The sequence below is a fragment of the Desmodus rotundus genome, chromosome 10 (assembly GCF_022682495.2).
Source record: "Desmodus rotundus isolate HL8 chromosome 10, HLdesRot8A.1, whole genome shotgun sequence".
Taxonomy (NCBI): Eukaryota; Metazoa; Chordata; class Mammalia; order Chiroptera; family Phyllostomidae; genus Desmodus; species Desmodus rotundus.
In genome coordinates this window covers 86,577,334-86,600,870 of record NC_071396.1, presented here as the reverse complement: position 1 = coordinate 86,600,870, position 23,537 = coordinate 86,577,334, and the positions used below count along the sequence as shown (strand labels likewise).

The 23,537-nt window shown below is 45.5% G+C and overlaps 1 protein-coding gene across 12 annotated transcripts in view; it reads right to left on the bottom strand.

Moving 5' to 3' along the window:
- Window positions 1-23,537, bottom strand: part of FHOD3 (formin homology 2 domain containing 3) — a 420,803-nt gene that overhangs the window by 131,260 nt on the left and 266,006 nt on the right. For all 12 annotated transcript variants that reach the window (XM_053912979.1, XM_053912980.1, XM_053912982.1 and 9 more), the window contains exons 8-10: window positions 17,830-17,924; window positions 11,442-11,585; window positions 1,993-2,234 (exon numbers count right to left, since the gene is read on the bottom strand). In XM_053912979.1, the coding sequence (XP_053768954.1) occupies window positions 1,993-2,234; window positions 11,442-11,585; window positions 17,830-17,924 (481 nt within the window). The remainder of the gene's footprint in view (window positions 1-1,992; window positions 2,235-11,441; window positions 11,586-17,829; window positions 17,925-23,537) is intronic.

Below are 23,537 nucleotides of genomic sequence, written 5' to 3'. Positions count from 1 at the left end.
TTGGGGCCATCAGGCAAATCTCTCCAATAGGCCTTATGGATGAAGCCACTTCATAATCGTTAACCTGTAAGACCTAATCTGCCTTTACAAGCTGGAAACTGTATGTTTCTCAAATAAATGCTACCAAATTTGCATGAAAGGCATAACTTCAGTAAAAGAAAAAATCAGCCCTTCTAAAAGGATTGAGGTAGCAGCACCTGGAGCAGCATCTGGGGCCTCCCCGTTCCAGGTCCCACCCAGCCCTCCACCTCAAAACTGTGAGCTGGGCCTGGATAGGTCCACTCCTATCACAAGGCACTGTCACCTGAACTCACAACACGGGGACCTTTGAAAAGTGTAATGGCGAGAAATAGAACAGAAACAAACATGACACCAGCCAGAGCCAAAGATCACAAAGAGCTGCGACAAGGCCTCCTGCCTCCTATCCTCAGCGTCTTTGGTGGTTTTAAATACAGAATTTTCAGCCCATTGTATACGCTTTCCTCAACCCTCTCCATGTTAATTTTTCAAGCATCAGCTAGACGCAGTGCTGGAAAAAGCTTCAAGGGCCTTGGAGCCCCGCCTGAGTTTCTTGAAGATCTTAGATCACAAAGTACAATGTCCATGGTATGTGGTCTCTTTCATCAATGTGTTTAGAAGTTTTGGTCTTCTTTTCACTAAAATGGAGCTTGTTGTACACAGACCTCAGAAACAGCAACCTCTGTACCTAGAACCCTCCATGGCAGAGAAGGGCGTCAACATGGATCGTGCCTTGCACATCACTCTCAGACCGATGCTCTTCTCCTCCAGCGACAGAAGGCACCCAAAGGCCTGGGCTGGTTCACACTTTAGTGATTCCAAAAATATCAGGCCACTCAGGGCACTTCTCAGTAACAGTGGGGGTAGGCGGTCCCTTAGGAATGGAGAGGAAGGAGCATATCTTGATCACTCACTTAAGGTTACCCAACTTATTCCGAGTTGTGTTCTTCTTTACCATGCAGCCTTCTGGCCTACATCTGGCTCCCAGCGGGGAGCTCCATGAGGCAGGGAAATCCTCCAGCCAAAGGAGGGGAGCAGGGCCTCCACCCTGCTGGCAGCAGGGAGCGGTGCACTGGCAATTGTATCGGTCAGCCTGGGGGACCGGGTTGGCGTGGACTGGTTCGCAGAGCCCCGTCACCCGAGTAAACTGACAGCGTCGAGAAGACGGAACCTGCCCGATCCCAGCGCAGCATCGCGTGGCTGTGCTTTTGCTGCACCTGTGGTTTGTGGAACCACTTCTGAGTTCCCTTTGATTTTGTCAAACTTTATCTTTTTAATACGTATACTTTCTCATGTCAACCTATCTATTTCTCCCTATCTACTTTCCTCAGTCTTACTTTCTCTCAACCCAGATTTGAGGTTCCTAAGAGCAGAGATCATACCTTTTCCATGTATGTAATCTTCATGCTTCAGATAGACCTGGCCCACAACAGATGCTCAGTAAAAATGTCTGCTGCATGACTGCTAAATACATGGTAACATTTGTGTTTACTGAAACTTTATATGTATATAAAATCACACAGTTTATATTTATGTATGTATGTTTTGAAACTCACACAGATTTGTTCTATTTAACTCAACGTCAACTATGTATTATCAGGAATACCTCCAGACTCTCGCAAGCTCACATTTATACGGTGGCATACCATTTATTTCTAGGCCGAAGCTTTGTGTTTTGCATTCTTTACCCTTTGACAAAACACAGCTTTTCTAAACAGACGTTAACTCAGATATTAAGTAATATAAACACACAGGTGGGTGAAGAAGAGTTCATGGGGTTAATAAGAACAAATCTGTGCTTGTCACAAGGGCCACCTTGCCCTGGGTAGCTCAGTGGGAATTTTGGGTGCTGTTTTAACGGTGGAGAAGAGGCAGGAGAGTAAGTGGGGTGGGGATGGTGGTAGGAACCTATGGGGTGGGGAACTCCCTCCCTAATGGTCTTGTGGCGCCCCCCACTGCTGGGGAAATGCTTACTTTTCACGGAGATCTCGCACTTGACAGGGTGGGAAGCCGGGAGCTGACTGGGAGCAGGGACTGGTGGGAGCCGACAGAGGACTCTTGATGTTCTGTACCGAGTGCCTGCGGCTCCGCCTGCGGTCCAGGCCCCGGTGCTCGCCCACGCTGCCACCAGAACACATGCTGGCCCTCCTCCGGTCCCGGCGCCCACTGAGGGGTGGCTCAGCTGTCTCATCACCATCCTCATGCCGGAGTGCCACCTGCAAAAGCAGAGAAGGCCCAGTGCAAGGTCAGATTGATGTCCTTTCCTAGCCCTTAGGGGGTACTGTGCACGTCCAGCTCACCCCATGCTGTAGCCTCAGCTTCCCCACAAGGTCTTCACAGCCACACTTACCCAAAGCAGTCTGCAAACTGAAAGATGCCTGCCGCTGTGTATTTTCCCAATCAAATGCACAGGGAAAGGGCAAAAAATATCCTGAATAGTTTTGTAATTGGATGGCACCTTTACCCTGGAGCCCAGCTATGGCATTTCTCTGGGCCACCCTTTGTTCTTCTCGGGTCCAGGAGGCAGAGGCCCTCCTGAAGCCCAGTGGCAGGAAGCCCTCAAGCTCCTGATGGTTCCTGAGCTTGCTTTCCCAACGAGGAAGCTAAGAAGAGCACAAAAAGGGTTCTTGTCAGAGGTGAGAGCCACAAGATCCAGGTGAGGGCAACTAGCCTTGCCCACAGATCTTTTCGAGAGGCCTAGCGCTATAGACAATGCTACCTGGCTGCAGAATCTCACACAACTTGCTGCAAGCAGCTATCCTTGGCAGCATGGTCTTAGAGTTGGGGGTGGAGGTTATAGTTAAACTAGACAGCTCGCAGATATGAGTCACCAAAATAGATAACAGAAATAGACCTGACCTCCAGAATAAATTTTTATAAAAACTTCTTCTTAAAAGTGATGCATATTTGTGCAGAAGAACAACTGGCTCACACTTTGTCACTTAGGCTATGATGTGGAAACCTGAGCCAACTGTCACCATACCCACGCCCCCCTGCCCTCTTCTGGGGGATATTTGGTCCTGCTCTTAGTTGGTGCCCTTCCAGAGGCCCAGCTTGACCATCCCTAACCACGCTCGATCATGGATCCTATCCCACAGCTTGCTTACCTCACCACCAACACCAACTATCTGAGCTTTGCATAGTTCTGCTCCTTTTCCACACCCACTCTTCCCAGCCATGGTCTAACTCATCTTTATCTCCAGCTTCTTTAATTTTTTTAAGCCTACCTTCTCTAAAACTGGACAGTAAGAAGAGCATAAGTTGTCACTGACAAACCTGGTGTGGCCTGCAGTAAGTCACCTGCCTTCTCTCCAGCTCACCAAACGAGGAAAATAAGTATTGCATGTGCAGGTGTACCTCAAATAACTTATATGAGGGTAATTTATGTAAATCAGCAAGAGTAGGGCCTTTTCTGTAGCTAGCAGTCAATAAATGACTATCCTCCCCCAACCTCTGCCCTTAGATGAAGGGGCACAGGATGCCCACAAATTCCTCTATCACACAGAACTGGCGAGCCAGCCACCTCAAAGCCCAGGTAAGCCAGGCTTCACCAAGTCCAGCAGCTTCTCTGACTTGGCAACCACAGAGACTCGTAGTCTCATGTCCCCAAAGGTGCACATGATCCAGCCTTTGGGTGTTCTCAGTCACTTCTCACAGCTTGGTCCTGACATAAGAATGGAGAGGTAATGTAAAGACACAGAAAGATAATCACAGCATCTGGCCTTTATATCACCTATCTACAGAAAAATCTGGCTACTGCAATATCAAAGATCCCCTATGTCCAAAATATCGGCAGCAGTGTTTGTCAAACAAGGTGAGCTTGGCTGAGTCAAGGTCAGGTTGGCACTCTCCTGCTGGTCCAGAGGAATGAGCACCTGAGACATGCGGCCTGTTTCACGAGAGTGCCTCCACGCTTTATCTGCCCCATCTCCAGGTTCCTCCAGCTTTCGCTCTAGAGAAGATTGATTAAGTGAAAACTCTTCTGTCTCTGTGCCAGATACATTGTATAACAAAATCTCAGACACGTAAAGGCAACTCAATACTATTTTGACTATTTTGTGCCTCCGGATTTACTAACCAGACATAATTTGGGGAGGTTTTAGGTAAGAGTTGATATGAGTTCAGAAAAAGCTCTATTGTTATAAAATCTCATTGGAAAGTCTGTTTCCTAGGGTTCCCATCTCCAGTTTAACTGAAAGAACTAAGAAATTGTACAACTTTAACACTTTAAATGGCATTTTCTAGGGAAAGTTTGAGAATAATTATGTACCTAACCAAGGACATTATTTTTCAATATTTCTAGACAATTACTTTTTTTCATTTTGACATATAAAAATTCTAGACCATTTGAACTTATTCTGACCTGACGTAAGGTATTGATTCTGCTTCTAATAGCACACAGTTCAGATAGTTCTAATTCCTGTCTAACCTCAGAGATCCAAGGATCACATGCCATTCTGCTCACAGTTCCTTTCAGACGCACACACAGTATGTACAAAGTGAAATCCACTTTAACTGCCTTTTGTCAAGGAAGATAGAGACAATCAGAGAGTTGAAATGAAAAGAAAAATCTAGAAAACTTACCAAAGCAACACCATAAAATGGAATTCAATGGGGACTTTCTAATGTTCAGATCTTTAACAGAACACCTATTCCCTTAAAACAAGAAAAGAGCGCATGGAGGGTGAGAGGGGCACAGACTCCCAGCTGAGCCCAGGGCAGCCTTGGACTTGGCAGGCAGGAACCCTCTAACATGAAACTTGGGGCTGGTGCTCACTCAAGGTTTTGTCTTTACGAGATGGATCCTAGATTCAGCAGTGTCTGCTGATGGCAGGAAGAGAGACTCCACTTTCACCTTGGGGCTACAGTGGCACTTGCAAACTCTTCTGATTCTAGGGAGTCCTACAGATGAAAGTCAAGAATGCTGAGGGCTGGAAAATACCTGGAGAGACCCGAACGCACTATGAGTCCAGCCATCAGATGACTGTAGCCGCATGTGAATCTCCAGTTGACCCAGATCCGAATTTCCAACCCACAGAATCATGAGCGATACTTAGTGTTTTAGGCCACTGAGTTTTTGGTGTATTTGTTATCGCCAAGAGCTAACTGATCAAATTTTTTTACCACCTATGGCAAAGAAGGGTCTTAAGAGATGAGACCTATTAGTGAATTATTTCTAAAATGACCAATTACCCCTCACCCCTAAAGTCACTAGCCTTCAAATGCCTTTCCCATTATAAGGAGCACATTTTAAGAATCAAAAATTAGAACACATTATCTGACAAAAGGTTTTTTATTATGATTTGTGAATTTACATATTTATAAAATTATATGAAACTATAAAAATTGAAATGAATGAAACATAGATTAAGTCACCTCTCTGAAATGGAATTAAATTACATGGAATTGAGCCTGTCCCCAGGAAGTCCAGGACATATGGTCACCAGACATCCTCTACTATTAAGAAGAATTTTAGAAGCCCAACCAAGTTTTCTTCAAGTGCTTAAAAACATTCATAGAGGAAAATGTTGGTTTTGGTTATAGGCTTCCTTGCTGCCCCTGTGTATCCTGAACTTAGTTGTCCTGTGGCAAAAAATATTATTTTGAAACTGCATTAGATTTCAGAACAAAAGAAAAATCCTGGCTTTGCCTGATATATAAAGCACTCAGGTGTCACCTGGAGTTATTACTCAGGGCATCTTCCCTCTAAGGTTAGCTGCTTTCTGATTAAACCACACCCTTCCTTCCACCCAGCATCTGGCACACACTGTCGTAAAACATGTGATATTAAAAGAGGCCTTCATTTGAGCACTTACTGAACTTCTACTCTGGGCAGGTGCACTGCTGGGCACTGGGGCCAGAGACAGGAATGAGACATATGATGTAGACTAGCTCAAAGGCAAACAGACAGGCAAGTACATCCAAAAGACTGTTCAGTCCAAGGTATGGACATAAGCAAGTGCTCTTCCATGGATTACAAACCAAGTACAGGGGACAAGCAGCAGGAGCTCCTTTTACCTTGCCAAGAAAGACCTCGTGGAGGAGGGCCCCCGCAGATGACCCTTGCAGGAGGAGTAGGAGTTTGCTAACTTGAGACCTGGAAGGAGGAGTATTCCAGGCAAAGAAAAGAGAATGGATAAAGGAAAGCTCCCCAAAGATCTGCCTTTCACATTGAAGACACAGCAGATGTTAAATGTGGCTGAACCTTCAGAGACACCTTAGGAATGACTGGAGAAAAGGCCACAGGGGTATGAGGCCACACACTGTGTAAACCCTTGTACTAACTCAAGGAGTTTGGGCTACATCCTGCTTGCCATGAAAAAGGTTTTCATTCATTCATTCATTCATTCATATAATCTTTCACTCACCCACTATTGTTTGTTTTCTTTAACAAAGAAATGGCATAGTCAGATCTGACTTTCAGGAGGATCCCCTTGTTTTTAGTTGCAGGGAGTTAGGAAGGAGGAAAGAGCAGAGAAGGCCGCAAGGGATGTAGCACCTGCAGGAAGCCAACTTCACCAGGCCCCACATTTGCTGCTCTCCCAGGCCCTATTCCCCTCTAGTCACACCAGTCTCCTTTCGACCCTTCACCCCTGCCGGGCTGGAGCTCCTCCCCTGTTGTTCTTTACATCACTGTCTTTAGGCCACCGTCTCAGATGGGCCTTCCTCAGCCATACCTCCATTTCTAACCCCACTTCATCCTCTTTTCTTCATAGACATGCTTGCAATCTCAGATTCTCACTTTATTCATGTACTTTGTCAATATTGTACGCACCCCATTAGAATGTGCGCTCCTTTAGGAGAGTGTCCTTGTCCGTCTAGGTAGCTGCTGTGTCCCGGGGCATACAGCAGTGTATGGCACATACTAGGGGCTCAGTAAAACTCTGCTGAATGAACCAATTCACAGAAGAACAAATGTATAAGAAGATATTGCTATAGTCCAGCCAAGAAACAGTGAGGGCCAAAACTAGGGGCATGGAGAAGAAAGTACAGTTTTCAGTGATCAGACTCCTAAGTGTCGGGACGGAGGAAAGAGAAATAAGTCCAGGACAGCTCCAGGTTTGTAACCTGAGAGACTCTGTTTTTTATAGAGGTGGAGAAAGGAGCAGATGGTACAGGATTTTTGCTTCTGTCATATGAGAAAAGCAAAGGATTTATTTAGGGCTGGTAGCATGTCATGTGCAGCTTCCAGGTGGCTATGTCCCATATAGTCAGAGCTCCCCGCACCTTCTATGTCCCATGAACCATTACATTTAGCTGCTGAGGGAATCAGCTACCTGACTGTCTTAGACTACAGAATGGAAGTTCCTTGGGGCAGGGACAGAACTTCTATCTGTGTATTTTCAGACCCAGCAGAGTATGTGGACCCCACACAGGGGGCCTCAAATGAATGAATGTAATACAAGAAGACAAGCAGGTACAGGGGCAGGCAGCCATGGCCTTGGCTGAAAGCTCAGGGTCAAGATCAGTCACCACCCTCCAGGGCTGCTAAATTCACTATGTAAGTCATCGGACAGTCCATTTAGACTGAGAGAGGAGGTCTCATCAGGTGACCTCAACACTGAAAAGCAGGGGACAGAGATGAAGGATCCAGGGAAGCCACAGAGGAGAAACACCAGAGACGTGCCCTGGAGACAAGCCACAGACACAGCACTAGGAGTACACTGTCCAGGAGCAACATAAGAGAGAGGTGTCGTGAGCCCCGGCATCACTTTTTATGGTGCTGGCATAACAGTGTTGCCCCAGCTGATAGAGATGGCAAACAAAAAGGAGGAGAGGAAGGCAGGGGAAGGATGAAGAGGAGACCAAGCTTACTTACGAATACTTGTATAAAAACCCTAAATAAATGAGTATCTAACAGAATTCCAACAGCACATTTTTAAAAAGAACACATATGACCAAGAATGTTATATTCCAGGAAGGCAAGGATGGTTAAAGGATGCAAAGGAATGAATTAAATATACAACTCAAAAATCTAGGAAAAAACAACAAACTAAAATAAAAACATATTGAGTCATAAAACAGAAAAGCAGTATAAATCATACATAAATCAAAATTATTACTTGAAAAAGCCCAATGACATAAGCAAACCACTAGTTGATCCAGAGAAAAAAAGGAGGAAATAACAAATACAAAAAGTGAAAAATAACAAAGGGAATACCCTATTGACACAGAAGAAATCAAAAACATTCATAAGAGACTATATATTTCTTTGGTAATGAACTTAAAAATCTAGATGAAATGGATTTTCTAGAAAATATAATTTACCAAAATTGATCCAAGTAAAGACAGGAAATTTAAACAGACCAATTTCCATAAGAAAAGGAATACAGTTATCAAAAATATCTTCTCACCCTCAAAACGCATGTGCGCACGCACACACACACACACACACACACACACTTTCCCAAGGGACTTCTATCAAACCATCAAAGACCAGGGAGAAGAGAAGACTGAAAGAAAAAAAACTTCTAAACAGTTTTACAAAGTAAGAATAAAACTAATACCCGTGAGAAGTCATGTGTGAGCATGCATGCACACACACAAAGTACAAGAACACTCGTGGTAGCACTGCCGTGGCAACAAAACTGTTAACCAGTAAACCTCCATCAAGAGAAGAGCAGATAAGTAAATCGTGATATTTGCATCAGCAGTGAAAATGCATGAACTAGAAAGCCACATAACAACATGGGTAGGTCTCAAAAACATTAAGTAAAAGAGAAAATCATAGAAGGATACAAATGACATGATTCCTGCTTCAAAACAGACAAAATTAAACAATATGTTGTTTAGGGATATAGACTAGGATGAAGGGGTTAAAACAGCTGGCCTGTGACACTTCACTCCTTTTACAGGAGAGATGCTTCTGGGGAAAGGAAGACGGCAAGTGACCCCATCTAATCTCTTGCAAACATGCTAATAACTAGACTACCTAATAAACAGACTAATGATATTTGCTAAAATGAGAGTTCTTGTTTCTGGAATGCCCTTAGCAAGATGTCCCTGGCTACAGTTAATAGACCCAGAATTCATAGATTTATAAGCCCTGACTCTCTGGGATATATAGTAGACATGTTTCATGACTAAATACTATTCACTGGGTGAGGAGACCTGGGAACCTCACCTGGAGACTTTGTCTACTGTTCTGAGTCAGACAGCACATGTCTGATGCAGGGAGAAAGGACCCAGGGGCCACAAGGGATGTCCCAGACCACTCCCTGCTTCTCTACACCTCTATTGCCTCATTCTCAAAATTATTAGCATAGGGTAATAATTAGCATAGGGTAATAGCCTGTACTGATACATGCTACAACATGGATGAATCTAAAAACATGTTACATGGCAGCTAGTCACACAGACCACACGTTGGTTCCATTTACATGAAGTGTCTATTTATATGAAATAAAAGACATCTGAACAGAGAGAGAATAGATTAGTGGTTTGGGGTATGAGGTGTCGGGGACAGAGAGGAATGAGGAGTGTCTGCTAATAGGTGTGTGGTTTCTTTTGGGGGTGGTGAAAATTTCTGGAATATGACAGTGATGATGGGTATGCAATCTGGTAAGTGTATTAAAACCCATTGAATTTTATACTTTAAGAAAGTTAATTTTTTGGTATGAGAATGATATCTAGGGGAAAATGTGAAAAAAAAAAAAGTAGAACACCACTGATAGGATGTCCTCAGGGGTAGCCTGCTTCACTCCACTATTATGGGTAAGCTGGGGCCTGAATGAATAAGCTTCCCTATTCAAAGTCACACCAGCCAAGAGGAAACATGCCTCCAGATTCTGGCCCCACTAGCCACGGAAGGAAACCGGGAGGATGAGGCTTAGTAAGAAGGAATGCAATTTGCTATTCACAAAATGTGCTCTAACCTTCATTTGGAGTTCAGACAATAGTCACATCAGATAAATATCAATACTTTTAGTAACAAGTGGGCATTTGACCTGAAATTAACCCACTGGGAGCAGTTAGAACTCAACAGGCCATTAAGCCATGAAGCATAACCCAAAGCAGCGTCCCTGCGTCACGGGCATGTGCCCTCTGCAACTGTACAGGGCTCCATCCTCATGCTCAGCAGGCTCTGTGCTTGGCTCAGTGCTCTGCTTTCACCATCTTGAAATTCTTATTAATTTTAACTTTAAACTTGTGTTTTACCAGTGAAGTCCAAGGGCCAAGGGAGTGTGTGCAGGCATAAAGGAAGCAGGTGCCATATGCACATCTGCCATTCCTTGCACCCTCGAGCACAGAGTTCTGGTCAACCCATGAAACAAGGGCATTCAGTGAGATTGGAAGTGAGTAGTGCCAGGTGAGTGTGTTAGACACCTAGGACTGGCTGAGCAGAGTCACTGACAGCCCCGGAGGCCATGCTTTCCAGGCAAACCAGAACTTGCTTTACATGAGATGGCAACCCAAGGGTCCCATCCCATCCTTCTCAACAGTGTTACCTTTTACCTGTGTTAGCCAACCACTTAGGCTGAAATGATGACATAGGAAAAATGAGAAGATAGAACAGCCCACAGCCCACAGTTCCTGTTCCTTTTAGCCTTCCTTACTCATCAGTAAGTTGAAGGGAGAGTGTTGACAGATTGAACACATACCAAGAAACGAAGTAAAAATAGCTGAGTTAATTTTGAACAGTGTTTCCACTGTTCCGGAAGAACAAAATACCTGTGCATGTAGGAGTGACCAACTACCAAATTTTGCTGATTCTGCATACAGGTTAAATGCTCTTATAATTGCATTTTAAACTGGCATTGCATAATATAAATAGGAGCAGTAAAATTCCTGCTAATACTTTTAAATGTTAACGTTTCTTTCCTTACAATGACATTAAACAGCAAATTTTTTTAAAACCATAATAAAAAGCTGAGAGAGACCAGAAAAGGACGTAAAAAGGTGTTTAGTATCTTTAACAGCAGTTTTTCCCATTTTATTTTGTCCTACAAATTGTGTAGCAGGCCCTGCCTGAAGTTTCATCCCTATCAGGTCTGAGAAATAGGATCTCTGTCTGCCCGTCTCTCTGTCTTCGTTTCTCTGTCTCTGGCTCTCTCTCAACCTCACTCTCTCTCTCAGCCTGAAAGTAAGTACTGCTGGTAGAATGCATGTTCTTTAAATTAAAATAGCAGTAAATAAATAAACGAGCGAGCAAACTACCCAGTTTCTGCTAGATCAGTGCTTCTCCCACTGGAGTGCACATCCCAATCAGCAGGAGGCTAGTACAGCAGAGTGCCAGGCCCACCCTCAGAGTTTCTGATTCCGCAGGTCTGGGCTGGGGCCTGAGCACTTGCATTTGGAAAAGCGCCCAGGTGTTGTGAGTGCTGCTACACCGCACTCAGAACCACAGGTCTAGAGTACGTTTACCTCGGCCTTTGACATTTGTCCAAGCTGCGAGGTGCCTTACAAAAGGCACGTTCTGTTACCTCGTAAATGTTCAACTGCTCCACTAAGTCCAGATCAGTCCCTTTCTTGTTCAGGTGCCTCTGGGACACGGCTGCGATGCCCAGCTCCTCCAGGCAGTCCACCACGTCGTAGAAGGTGTCTTGGTCTGGCAATCCTGACAATGTCTGGGCAAAGAAAGAACAGGGCACAGACATGTCTTAGGGATCTGTCTCAGGGCTCGTAAGGCATTTTTATTTTTCGCATAGTAGACAATGGCCATGATTATAACAATGTGGAACAAAGCAAGACAGATGACAAGTTGATCTGAGAAAAGAGTGCTTTAGCAAAAGCAGAATGAACCCCAAGATCCCACCCATAAGGTGCTGTGTACTCCCCTCCCCTTGAGTGTAGGCCAAACACTCCCATGACTGTGTTACATTATATGGCAAGGGTGGAGGGATTTTACAGTTGCCTTTAAGGTCCCAAATCAGTTGATCTTGAGCTAATCAAAGGGGAGACTACCCTGGGTGGGCCTGACCTAATCAGGTGAGACATTTAAAACTGGGCTGAGGTCTTTCCTGAACTCAGACATAGAGAATGGTTCTTCTGCTGGCCCCAAAGCAGCAGCAAGCCACCATGAGTTGTACAGCTGCAAGGAAATGAGCTCTGCCAACAACCACAAAAGCCTGGAAGAGGACCCTGGGCCTCAGCTGAGACTCCAGCCCCAGTCAACACCTTGACTGCAGCCTTGTGAGACTCTGAGCAGAGGACCCGGCTAGGCAGTGCTGGACACCAGCCCATGGAAACTGTGAGATGATAAATCTGTGCTGTTTTAAGCTGCTAAGTTTGTGGTAATTGGTTACATGGCAATAGAAAACCAACATAGTCGGTGATCAGAAACCCCTGTTAAGATCCATCTAACCAACAGCTGGAGTGATAACAATTTAATGATTCCCTTTTCTTTCCATTTGGGAGGCCTTCCCTTTGGTCTGTGAAATTTAGGAAAATGTGAGAAATGTCAAAGCAGCAACTCAGAGACAAAAATAAATAAATAACCTAAGAAAAGAAAAGGCTGGCTTCTCCTCGTTACAGGAAGGATGATGTCAGATCATGCCTCTTGTCAGAACTGGAAGGACATTTGAGGTGATTTACTACAAGTCCCTTATCTTATAAATGAGGGAGATAAAGGCTGGGAGGGAAGAAATTTGCATGAGGTAACAGGAAGTTACTGAAGGCTTGGAATCAACCCTGCGGCTGAGAGCTGCTATTCTAGTCTCCTCTCCTCACACACTCGTGCCCTCTGCACAAATTATTCTGATTTTCAATTTCAGACACAGACCTTGAGTCCCTATTTATTTCCCTAGCTTTGCATTTCTAAGAACCCTGCATTCATATTTCAAAATTACTGTAAACATGGTGACTTGCCTTGGAAGAGAAAAACACCAATACTTTCCCAACAATCACTTCATAGCACCAACTTCCCTAACACTTCTATTTCAGGGCTATTCATATCAGAAAGAATGTCTTTATTCGTATCTCAAACAATGCCCTTTTCCTTTCTAGGTGGAGCCAAGAGGATGCAACTCACTATTATTTAGATCAGAGATGAATGAAAAATCAGTGAGATCCAGCAGTTTAATAAGTCGGGGTCCCAGCAAGGACACAGAACAAGGGGCTGGGAACCCGCTGAAGCTGTAATAAGGGTGCACACACCTGAAGCGGCCAAGTGTGCAAGCATGTGCATGTCTGCAGGCGCCAGGCCAGGTGGTCAGTCACCAAGGCGTTAGCAGACATAAGGTCCACCGAACTGCCCCTGGCTCCCAAAGCTAATGGAAGAAGTAGGCACCCATTCAAAGGCTATCATCAGAACAAGCCTATCCTTTGGTCTTAGTCTCCAGCACTGGGTTAAAAGATGAGGAGACGGAAAAGGCGACGCCAAGGCCAGGGCAGGGCTAACAGCTGGAGGTGCCCTAAACTGCTGACTCCGCCCAACAGCAACAGCACACTCTGAGGAGCGCACTGAGTGACGTTTCCGCACCACAAGCAGGGGACGGGATGTGGCACAGACACAGGCCACTGGCGATGTCCTGAACTCTCAGTTCCCCTCCTTCTTCCCTTTTTTCCCTCCTGAGTTCTTTTTCTCAGATGTTTCCAGGGGGTTGAATTCCTAGATCTAATCTCCATCACTTTAGTAAGCCCAGCCCTGATTGGTTGGGAGGGTTACTATTAAATAATTAAACAAATAGATCTATAGAACCAAACAGACTCATGGAGCCTTTGCTCCAAAACAGGCCAAGAATTGAGTGTAGTAAGAGGTCATTTGTCATTTCCACTGTGAAAATTTGGGCTTGAGCCAAGCCTACATTCCCTCACCTTTCCTGTCCTTCGCCACAGACAAATACAGCTTCTTTCTTGCCTGCACGGGGAGGGGTCTACACATCCTAGAAACACATTCACCTATTTCAGCTATTCTCTCCCATGCCCGGCCATGCTGCCACACTCGCACCTCTCCCCAGGCCCTGTCCTCCTGCTTCTACCAACACCTCCCCTGCCACGGTGCCCACTTCTGGCAAAGGAGGCAGCTACTCCAGAACAGTCTGGGAGGCAAATGTCTCCTGATGCCTTCACTCCCAAATGGCCCCTCACGACCTGCTCCCTGCTGTGTCTCAGACCTCATCTTGCCAGACCTTGTGGCAAGTGAATCTTCCACAAGGGTAGAAATCTCTGCGCTAAAGGACATTTTCGTTTCCTCTCCCTGGGTTTTCACCGATTCCATCAAAGCAGTGTGGCCCGAGCCTGAACACAAATGTTCGTGGCAGCATTATATGTGAAAACCAGCAGCTGTAAACACCCCAGTGTCCTGCAGTGGGTGAAGAGGTAGCAAATGGTGGTGTTACCTACACGGGGTCGGGCACCGCAGCAGAAAGGACTGAACTATTAATGCACCTGGTAACGGAGGTGAATCTCTTCCACTAAGAGAAGCTAACCTCGAAGGGATACAGCCTATGATTCCATGTGACATTCTTAAATGACAACACCGTAGTGATAGAGAATAAATCAGTGGCTGTCGGGGCATGAACAGGTGATTGGGATGTCATTATAACAACAGAGAGATTTGCGGGGAGATGTTCCGTACCCTAATTATGAAGGCTATCCTTAACCATATGTGTGTTAAAACTTATATAGCCAAAAACCAAAGGAAAAAAGTCAATTTTTGCTGTATGGTAATTAAAAAACAATAAAATGAAATACAATATAAAAACAAAGGCAAATACTAAGCATGAATTCCATCCAGGCTACTTACTCCTTGACCTTGCTGGAGGTATGTCTCTCCCCATGGCTCTCTGGAATCCTTTCCTGAACTCCCCAGCCAGCCCCATGGAAACGCCCCTGTACTCATCCCCCCATCTGCCTCATCTTATTCGATGAGGTGGTCAATAGATGATCCCCCCTGTCAAGTGGGGGGTTCCCACTGAGGGAATATCAGCTGGGTCAAGATGAGACACTACATAACCTCAGCTTCCATGGTAAGGGTTGTTTCTGAAACTCCCTCAAACTTTCTGATGGCCTTAGGCTGGGGATGGGGGCAAGGATGGAGGTGGGGGTTAGTCTGGGTCATGGAAAGCCCCCATCAATGCCCCTGTTTAACAAAGGGACATTTCAGCCTCAGAAAGAACATGAGCAGCCTAGAAATTACTCCCCTTGTGTTGTCACAAAAATGTTACATTTTTGAATTCCATATTTATTAGGACCTCTTTTATTATGCTGAAACAAAAGTTAGAAAAGCAATAGAATAATTTCCTAGATTTCAGAGTCTAGATTTTTTCCAGACTCACATAACATTTCACTTTGTTATTTTGTCTGGGTCTCTGAGGACTGTCCTCGTTGGGGCGACGAACACAACCAAGATTCAATAAGAGACAACAAGGCCGCTGTGGACACCGGCAGCGTGCTGGCCTTTTTGAGGAAAAGATGACATTCACAGTCATGTCCTCAGGACCCGCCTGGACTGCCCCTGGGCCAGAACTAACAAAAGACGAGTCAGAACTGCCAGAGAGAAAGAGTAAGCGAGGAATTCCTGGACATTAAATGTCGCACGAGGCCAAGGAAAGTATGACACGCCCCGGGTCCTTGCCAGGGACTGGCAGCAGGATGGCCACAGCGCGCCGAAGCTGCCAGGGCCATTAGACAGCTGAGCACGGCCTCTGCCCATAAGATGGGCAGCACTACAATGGAAAACACTGGGCAAGAGGGAAAATTCCATTTTTGCTGAATTCAGTGTTTTCCAAAACAATGTCAGTGACTGAAGACGACAGGAAATTGATGACCTTAATCTTTAAAAACCAACAGAAAATTACTTTAGAATTGCATGGTAAAATAAACTCACAGAGTTTTAAATGAGTGCGAAATTATTATCTACAGAAAAGTGGTGTTCGCTCCCCACCAGGACTGCAGTAGATTTTCCCGCGTCCTCACCAACAAATGCCTCCCATGAAAAAGCACCCACTGCCCATGTGACCCGGGGAAATGTCACGTTCTTTTACTGGGTATTTCTTTTAATCCTAACAGATTTAAGATTATTAATTTTTTCACTGGGTTCGCAATATATTTAAAATAGTATCATTTTCTGTCCTACTTTTTGCAAATAATTTCCCAGTTTGTCACTTGCCTTTAGCTTTTATTTGTGGTTTTCATTTTTACAAATGAGACCTTACCTAATTTTGTGCACTGAGATATTTAAGCCCTTTCCTTTGGAAATTTTCTTGACCAGTTTTATTATTAAAGTAACCCTTTACCTACCAGAGACCAACTAATCTTCACGTCGAGTTTTTTCTCATTTTTCTATGGTTTGATCTACTACATTGAACTCTTCAATGGATCTGGCATTTATTTTGGTATATGGTCAAAGTATGTTTTTGTTTATTTCCATGTAGTAAGACCTCCCTCATCATGAATGAAGCTAGCCCCTCCCCCTTGATCCGGTCTCAGTGTGAGAAGTTCTGTGCACTGGGGTCTGTGTCAGCGTTCCTCGGTGCCCCTCATCTTTGTGCTGAGCAAAGAGCCAGACTGCCTTGTTTTAATCCTTAGAGCATGCACAACATTTTCATATCTAGTGGAAGTTACTCCTTATAGTTATGCTGGCCTCTCCTCTTTTCCCCCCAGTTCATGAGGGAAAACTCTTCTCCAGTTACATCTCAGGAAGAGGTTCTGCGTGTTGTCCACAGGTCCGTACCCGGCAGCCTGTGGAGTACACAGGAAGGCCCATGGCAGGCTAGAGTGGGGTCTGGGGTCCAGGATGCAGTGATCTGCAAGAAATCAGCCTCTGATCCAGTCTCAGGTCTTAAGGAGGAAAGGACGGAGGCCCTGCCAGGAAGGAACTCCAGTCCCAAAAGTGGGCTGTCCGAGGGCAGCATGGGACCAACCCACTGTCAGAGCACCATCTCTGGTGGTGAATACCGAAGACTACAAGCCCTTCTAGGTGGTGAGTAGGGAGGGATGTGATGGGAGGGTGAGAGCACAAGGGTGTCGTCACCACCATAAAAGGAGGATGAGACTGGTCCCACCCCCAGGAGTTTTTCATTGGGCCCCAGCAGTCGGAATGCAATAAGCAGTGGAATGAGCCCCTTCATCTCTTCCTGACTGTATACTGTGGGTAAAGTAAAACTAGCTAATCAATTTAAGGACAAATGTTTTTAAGGGGTCATCTTCATAGGAAAAGTTGTCATAAAATTCTCGCTGTCATAGTTCTGGTTATTGGAAAAGACCGAAGCACGGGAAGCAAGCACAGGGCTTCACACGTATGTGTGCCAGCACACATACCACGTGTGAGCATAAAGGGTTTTCTCCTGCGAAGAAGCATACCACAGCCATGGTTCCTGCCACCGTGATGGGGACCCCGGGATGTGACTCTTACTCAGAAGGCAAATTCTAAATTTTCACACTGTATTAGTTCCCTAGGGTTGCCGTAACTAATTACCACAAACTGAGTGGCTTAAAACAACAGAAATTTATCCTCTCAAAGTTGGAGAGACTAGAAGTCTGATAACACGGTGTCGCAGGGTCATGCTCTCTCTGAAGGCCCTCAGGGAGGGTTCTTCCTGTCTCACCCTGGACTGGCTGCTGGAAATCCTTGGCTTTCTTTAGCACCACTTGGCTTATAGAAGTATCCCCCCAATCTCCACCCCCATCTTCACGTGGCTGTCTTCCTCATGGACGTGTACATATGTCATCTTCCCTCTAGGTCTGTCTCCTTTCCTGTTCTCGTAGGGACACCAGTCTTATTGGACTAGGCCCACCCTAATGACTTCATGTTAACTTGACTACATGACCCTGTATTTTCAAATAAGCCTCATTCATAGGTACTAGGGACCAGGACTTCAGCATGGCTTTTGGGGGAAACAATGAAACCCATAAGAAGCACTGACCAACCTTGTTCACTAAAGTCATTGCATAAACTAGCAGCTCCGTGTCGACCCCATCTTTTTCCTCCAGGATTTCCATGATATTTGACCAGGGAATGACTCCTAGGAGCAAAGCAAAAATCATTAGGAACAGCAATTCCACATTCCTTATCCAGCTCCCCTCAGAGTTTATCTACAGACTCTTCACCACTGATGGCAGTGTCTCTCAGTCACCAAATATCAAAGCGTAACGCATGCTTCTAATTAGGTGACAATATACCCCATTATCCTTGTCCACTTGAAAATGCATATTCTTTAGTACCAGGAGGCCTATCAATTTGCTTGGGAGGTCCCTTTATTTTAATTATGTGACTTTCAAAAAGCGCATTCACATGCAGCTTTTTAGGCCATGTGTTTCCCTCTCCGAGTACAGGAACTCTTGACAAGCTCGCTCTGCATCAGCATGCTACACTCTGACCTCCTGCAAGGGAAGGGGATGCGGGAGGCATTCACACTCGTGCTAGCAGTGGGCTCCAGGAACTCAGAGTGAAACGCACGTCTAGCAAATATTTCAAGAACGGAAGTATATTATCTGTATTTAATCAAGGCACAACTACTGTCTAAGCATAAACCAGGTACAAGGAACTGGGAATGAGGGTCTAGTGGGAGGCTGCCCTTGAGAGTTTTCGCATCTAATGGAGCAGTTAGGTGTAAGCACCGGAACACACGTCAGCACAGAGTGAAGGCACTCAAGAGGCAAAAGCGCTTGTTGATGCCTGCCACTCAGCCAGGGAGGTCTCAGTGTAGAGGTGGTTCCTAAGTGGGGCTCTACAGGTACGGGCTCATGGGTGGTTATCCCCTGGCTCCAGGAGGAAGTAGGAAGACCCTGCACATCAGCACTGCCAAGGCCATGGTCACAAAAGGGACACAGCACCCTGTGACACATTTCCTGTGCCTGAGACAAATATTTGAAGTGTTGCCCTGTCCCTGGTGAGGCTGTGTGGAACATGAAGCTATTTCCTGCTTTCTCTTTAAAGATCTCAAGGATATTGCTTATTTTTGCTGATGAAAGTATATTCTAAATGAACCGAAAACCAGTGGCTTCTAAGTGCTGGTTCTTGGATGGGTGGTGTCAGAGCTGAAACGTCTGCTGCAAAGGGAATGGAGATCTCTGAGAAGGCATGACGTGGGTTAGGCTGGGGCAGTTCAGAGCCAGGAGGTACATGCACACAGTAAGAAAAGGAGAGAAGACAGAGTACTTTTAAAAAGGAACAGGTACCTACTATACATGTGAAAGGCAGAGATGTAGTTTAATGTAGAGATCTGTTGGCTCTCCGGCAAGTGAACAGAAAGCCTTTTCCTTGAGCCAAGTTACCCAGTTGGTCAGAATGAGACAGACTTCCACACCCTTTCAACCCCTGAACACAAAGCATGAGCCTTTGCCTGTTAACTGCTGACTTATCTTCTTGCCGATACTTACCCTCAAACTATGTTGAAGTCCTCACCTGTTCTTCAAACCCCCACAAAGTAACCACTTCTGCTCTCAGGATAGTCAATCAATGTGGTTAGTAGGCCGTGGGTGTCACTGTCCAGGGGCAGTTCAAGTACTTGAAGTGCCAGTGCTTGTGTTTATAACAGTAACAAGGACAACTATTATTCACACTCAGCACCCAACCTCAGCAGAAAACACATGCCTGGGTCTGGTTAAAGGGAAGACTGTGCAGGAGAGAGAGCACTGAGGCTAGGGATGTTAGTGGTGCTGGTGGGCCCAGGACTGCATCTTGATTGCATGCATTGGAGCCAAAGGTGCCAAACAGAGCAAGGGAAGAAAAGGCCAAGAAGCAAAGGCAAGCACCTTGTAGAAAGGGAAGTAGCCGGATTATATCCTCTCTCTTCTGACATGTAGACACACACCTGTGCACCATTTTATCCTTTATAATGCAAACACTCAAATACTAGCTTGATTTAATTGAAAAACATGTTCTTATCTCAGATATCTGATTCCCTTATTACTAGTTAAGGGTTTCAAGTCTGTAAACTAGTATATATTCATATACTGTTGGGAGGAATGTTCATTTTACTTTGATTATTTGGGGGCAAGAAAATGGGAAATATTTAGAAAAATGAAGGTGAAGGGGAGAAAACATTTTGGTCCAACACAACAGCCTTGGCCGGGTTCAAGCTGGCTTAGGTTAGGCACCAGCAGCTGCAACCTTCCCACTAGTGGCCACCTGCCAGAACTATGGGGTCCACTTCACCCCAGCAGCACGGCCTTTCCTCCGCCCATACAGTGATTATCTGTGTGCGTATGTGTGTGTTGGGGGGGGGGGCCCTTTTTTAGAATCAGAAACCATATAGTCTCACTCCTTCATATACCAGAGACAGAAACTGAGCCCTGGAATGGTGGAACGAGTGGTGGCTCGGGAAATGCATCTAAATTGGAGTGATGGTATCAGCCTCATGGGATTGCTCTGAGGTGTCACTGAGATAAAAAGCTCTTCACCTTTTTGCCTTAGCACTGACAAGCAGTACAGTAGAAGACAACCTACTCAATCCTGACCCTCGGTCCCTCTCCAATTCCGCCCCCAATCACTGGAGTGAGTGTCGGCTCCCTAAGAGCCTGTTTTTTCCTTCTCTGATGTTTCAAGCACACAGCCGGCATTTAAATATTTACCAAAAATATAAAAAATTCTTACATGGAAAATTCTTAGCATAGTGTCTATTACATGGGAGGCATGAGAATATCAGTAGCTGTAATTGTAATGGTGGTCAGGGTGGGGATGACACCCCCAGAAGACAGGCTCCCAGGCCAGCCCCCTCTCCCCACCAAATCACAGTGCCTCTCTCTCAACCTAGAATAAATAAGCGCAGAATAAATTGCTCAGTACTTCCCTCCTAGGTCTCTGTATTAAACCCCAAAGGAAACAATACATCTAGCACAATGCCTTGTACAAGAGTTGGTCTAATTCGAACAGAAGGTCCCCACAGTATGTTCCACGTCTTTCCACATGACTGATGAGCACACTTAACACACGCACTTTGGCCATAAATACTAATGGAGACAGAGCTTGAGTTGTGTGCGTCCTTCACAGATCAGTACATGCTCCAGCAGGAGTCAGAGACAGGACAGCTTGAAAGGAAGGCTGGGTATTTCCCCTGTTAATCATGTGTGGAACAAATGTTCAAGAATTAGGTCATATCTCATCACCTCACATTCAAGTGAAAAATGGAACTTCTTCAAAAGCAGTACCTCAAAAAAGCAGTACTGAACCAAATTAGTGCTGACTCACAATTTATGGCTGAAATTTCAAAACAGGTTACCCAGGCTGGCCACTTGCTCCACCCTCTGTCTGAGGGGCGACCCCAGAGAGTGAGAGGGAAGGGCACCGTTCCCAGGGCTGCAGAGGGTTCTCCACCAGTTCCTTGTTGGTGGCCACAAGGAATTGGCAAGGAAAGGGAGTCGCTGACACGGCAGAATGACAAAGCAAGTCCCTCTCGCGGGCCTGCATATGTGCTTCCCTGCCTTTCAATCTTTTTGCCAGGCCCTGTCCACTGGAAAGAGAAAGTGCCTTGAAGATCTAACCCAAAGAGAAGACGACTCAACAGCCAGAGTAGACATGTCTGTCTGCTTTAAATTTTTTTTTTTTTTACAAATTGAGGAAAGATGGCCATCGCTTTGTTTGGGGAGAGAGACTGAGGACAGCACAGAGCCTCTGTGTCATGACCTGGAGACCACCTGAGACTCACCTCTTCATTCTGGCCCCTGAGCAAAAGTGCCAACTGCCTGCCTCAGACTGGGCATTTTTAATTTTCATTAAGTCATAAACATGTATAAGTCCCTATGCAGCACTGAGACCCCTCCGCTTTTTTGCCGGCCCCCTAACCGGACCACTCACGGCCCTGTCCGCACTCACACAATGAGCCCTTCCAGTTAACGCATGCGTAAGGTTCATAAAGCCGCTGGGGGAGTTTATTCTGGGACAACTCCACTTGCTGTTGGTGGAAGTGGTGGAAGTAATTTTTGACGACTTGTAGCTTATTTGTTGGTTTCTTGTTGATTCTTTGAATCTGATTGTTTTCATCACCCAAAAGAATTCCTTGCTATTAAAACAAATCAGTGTGTACTTTACCATACCCATTCTCCACCCTACCTCCCAGAGGAATGTGTCTAAAGCCACTTGAGGAGTAAAATTTATGCTTAAACTTGTGCACAGTAGACATGCTCAGCTGGCCCTCAGTCACCGCTGGCACCTCTGTCTTCTCTCACCCAGCTGGGAAGGAAGTGGGCAGCTGCTTCTAGACCTGCTGGTGGAAACACACCTGGAAGGCATGGTGCTCTCTGCAAATACCATGATGTATTTATATGTTTAATTCCACCATGGGATTCAGGAACACTTTTCCTAGCAGTAAAATAGGATGATGTTATATGCACGCATTATAAAATTATGGCTAAGACCATACGTGCCCATAGAGAAACACGCTGTTGAATCACATGTGATAAGCAAAGTCTTAATTTTTTTCCATTAGTGATATTCCTCCCCCCCCCAGCTGCTAGTAGCAGAGAGATGACAGTAGTTGCCCAAAACTTAAGAAATTTTATAGGACCCCCCAAAATGAAGTAAGTAAATAATCTATTAGCTTCTTTAATTGTTGGGGTTTTTTTTAAACAAATTGGGGAAAGATGGCCATTATTTCGTCTTGTAGGAGAAACTGAGTACAGCACAGAGCCTCTGGCTGGGACAGTAGATGGAGTCTTGAATGAGGGTGCCATGCCCTGGGTGCATCTCAGGCTCACTCCCCTAACCCACAATGCACCTTGTACGAAATGTGAGGCCCAAGGAAGGAAACTCTGAGCTCCCAAGTCTAGAGCACAACCCCAAGGTCATGAGAAGACTGGCCCCTCTAACATGGCCCCCAGGACAAGGGCTCAGGGTTACCTGAAATTTAGGACAGGAAAATGAAGAGTCCATTCACCATTCTAAAGTAACCCCCGGAGCTGGGGAATGGAGCATGGCTCCTCTAAGCGTGAATGAAAGGGTCTGCCTTGCTCTCTTCCCAAACACCCACCTTTGGCCCTAAATCTCACTCATTGGCCCAGCAAACACCAACCCTGGTTTCCGAGCCATTGGCAGTCTTCATAACAGATTCACAGCTGGCCCCATGATCTGCTTTTGGCCATAAGGAATTTCAAATCTAATACCAGATGGCAACATGCTTTGGGAGAAAGAAGCACACAGGCCTGCCCTGGCCTGGAGCCCATCTTCCGGACTCTCGCCCCTGACCGTGCACTAGGGTTTGTCTCTGTCGTACATCCACACAGGGGCCCGGAGTGGGCCCCTGCCTGCAATCCACCACTCGAGCAGCTGACATCTGCCTGTGCATTCAGGGGGAAAGTATGGGAGCCCAATTTATGGCTCTGGATGGTTTTCATTAACTTATATTCCAATTTTCAAAGTAACCGACGCTCCACTTTCTTTCACCTTTGAATGTAGCCCTGGAAGTGGGTCTCAGAGCAACACTGAGTCACAGACACAAATGATTTGAATCCAAGAGGGCTATTTAGACCCCTGGTTTCCTTTTGACAGTTGTATCTTGGCTGATTTGTGTGTGAGCACATGCACAGACATACACATGAAGCCATAAGGAAACACATCACTGTGTTAACACCCTTTCTGTCTGGTGAGATTACAGGTGATTTTGCTATTGTCTTCTTATACTGTCTTTTTTTTTTACAAA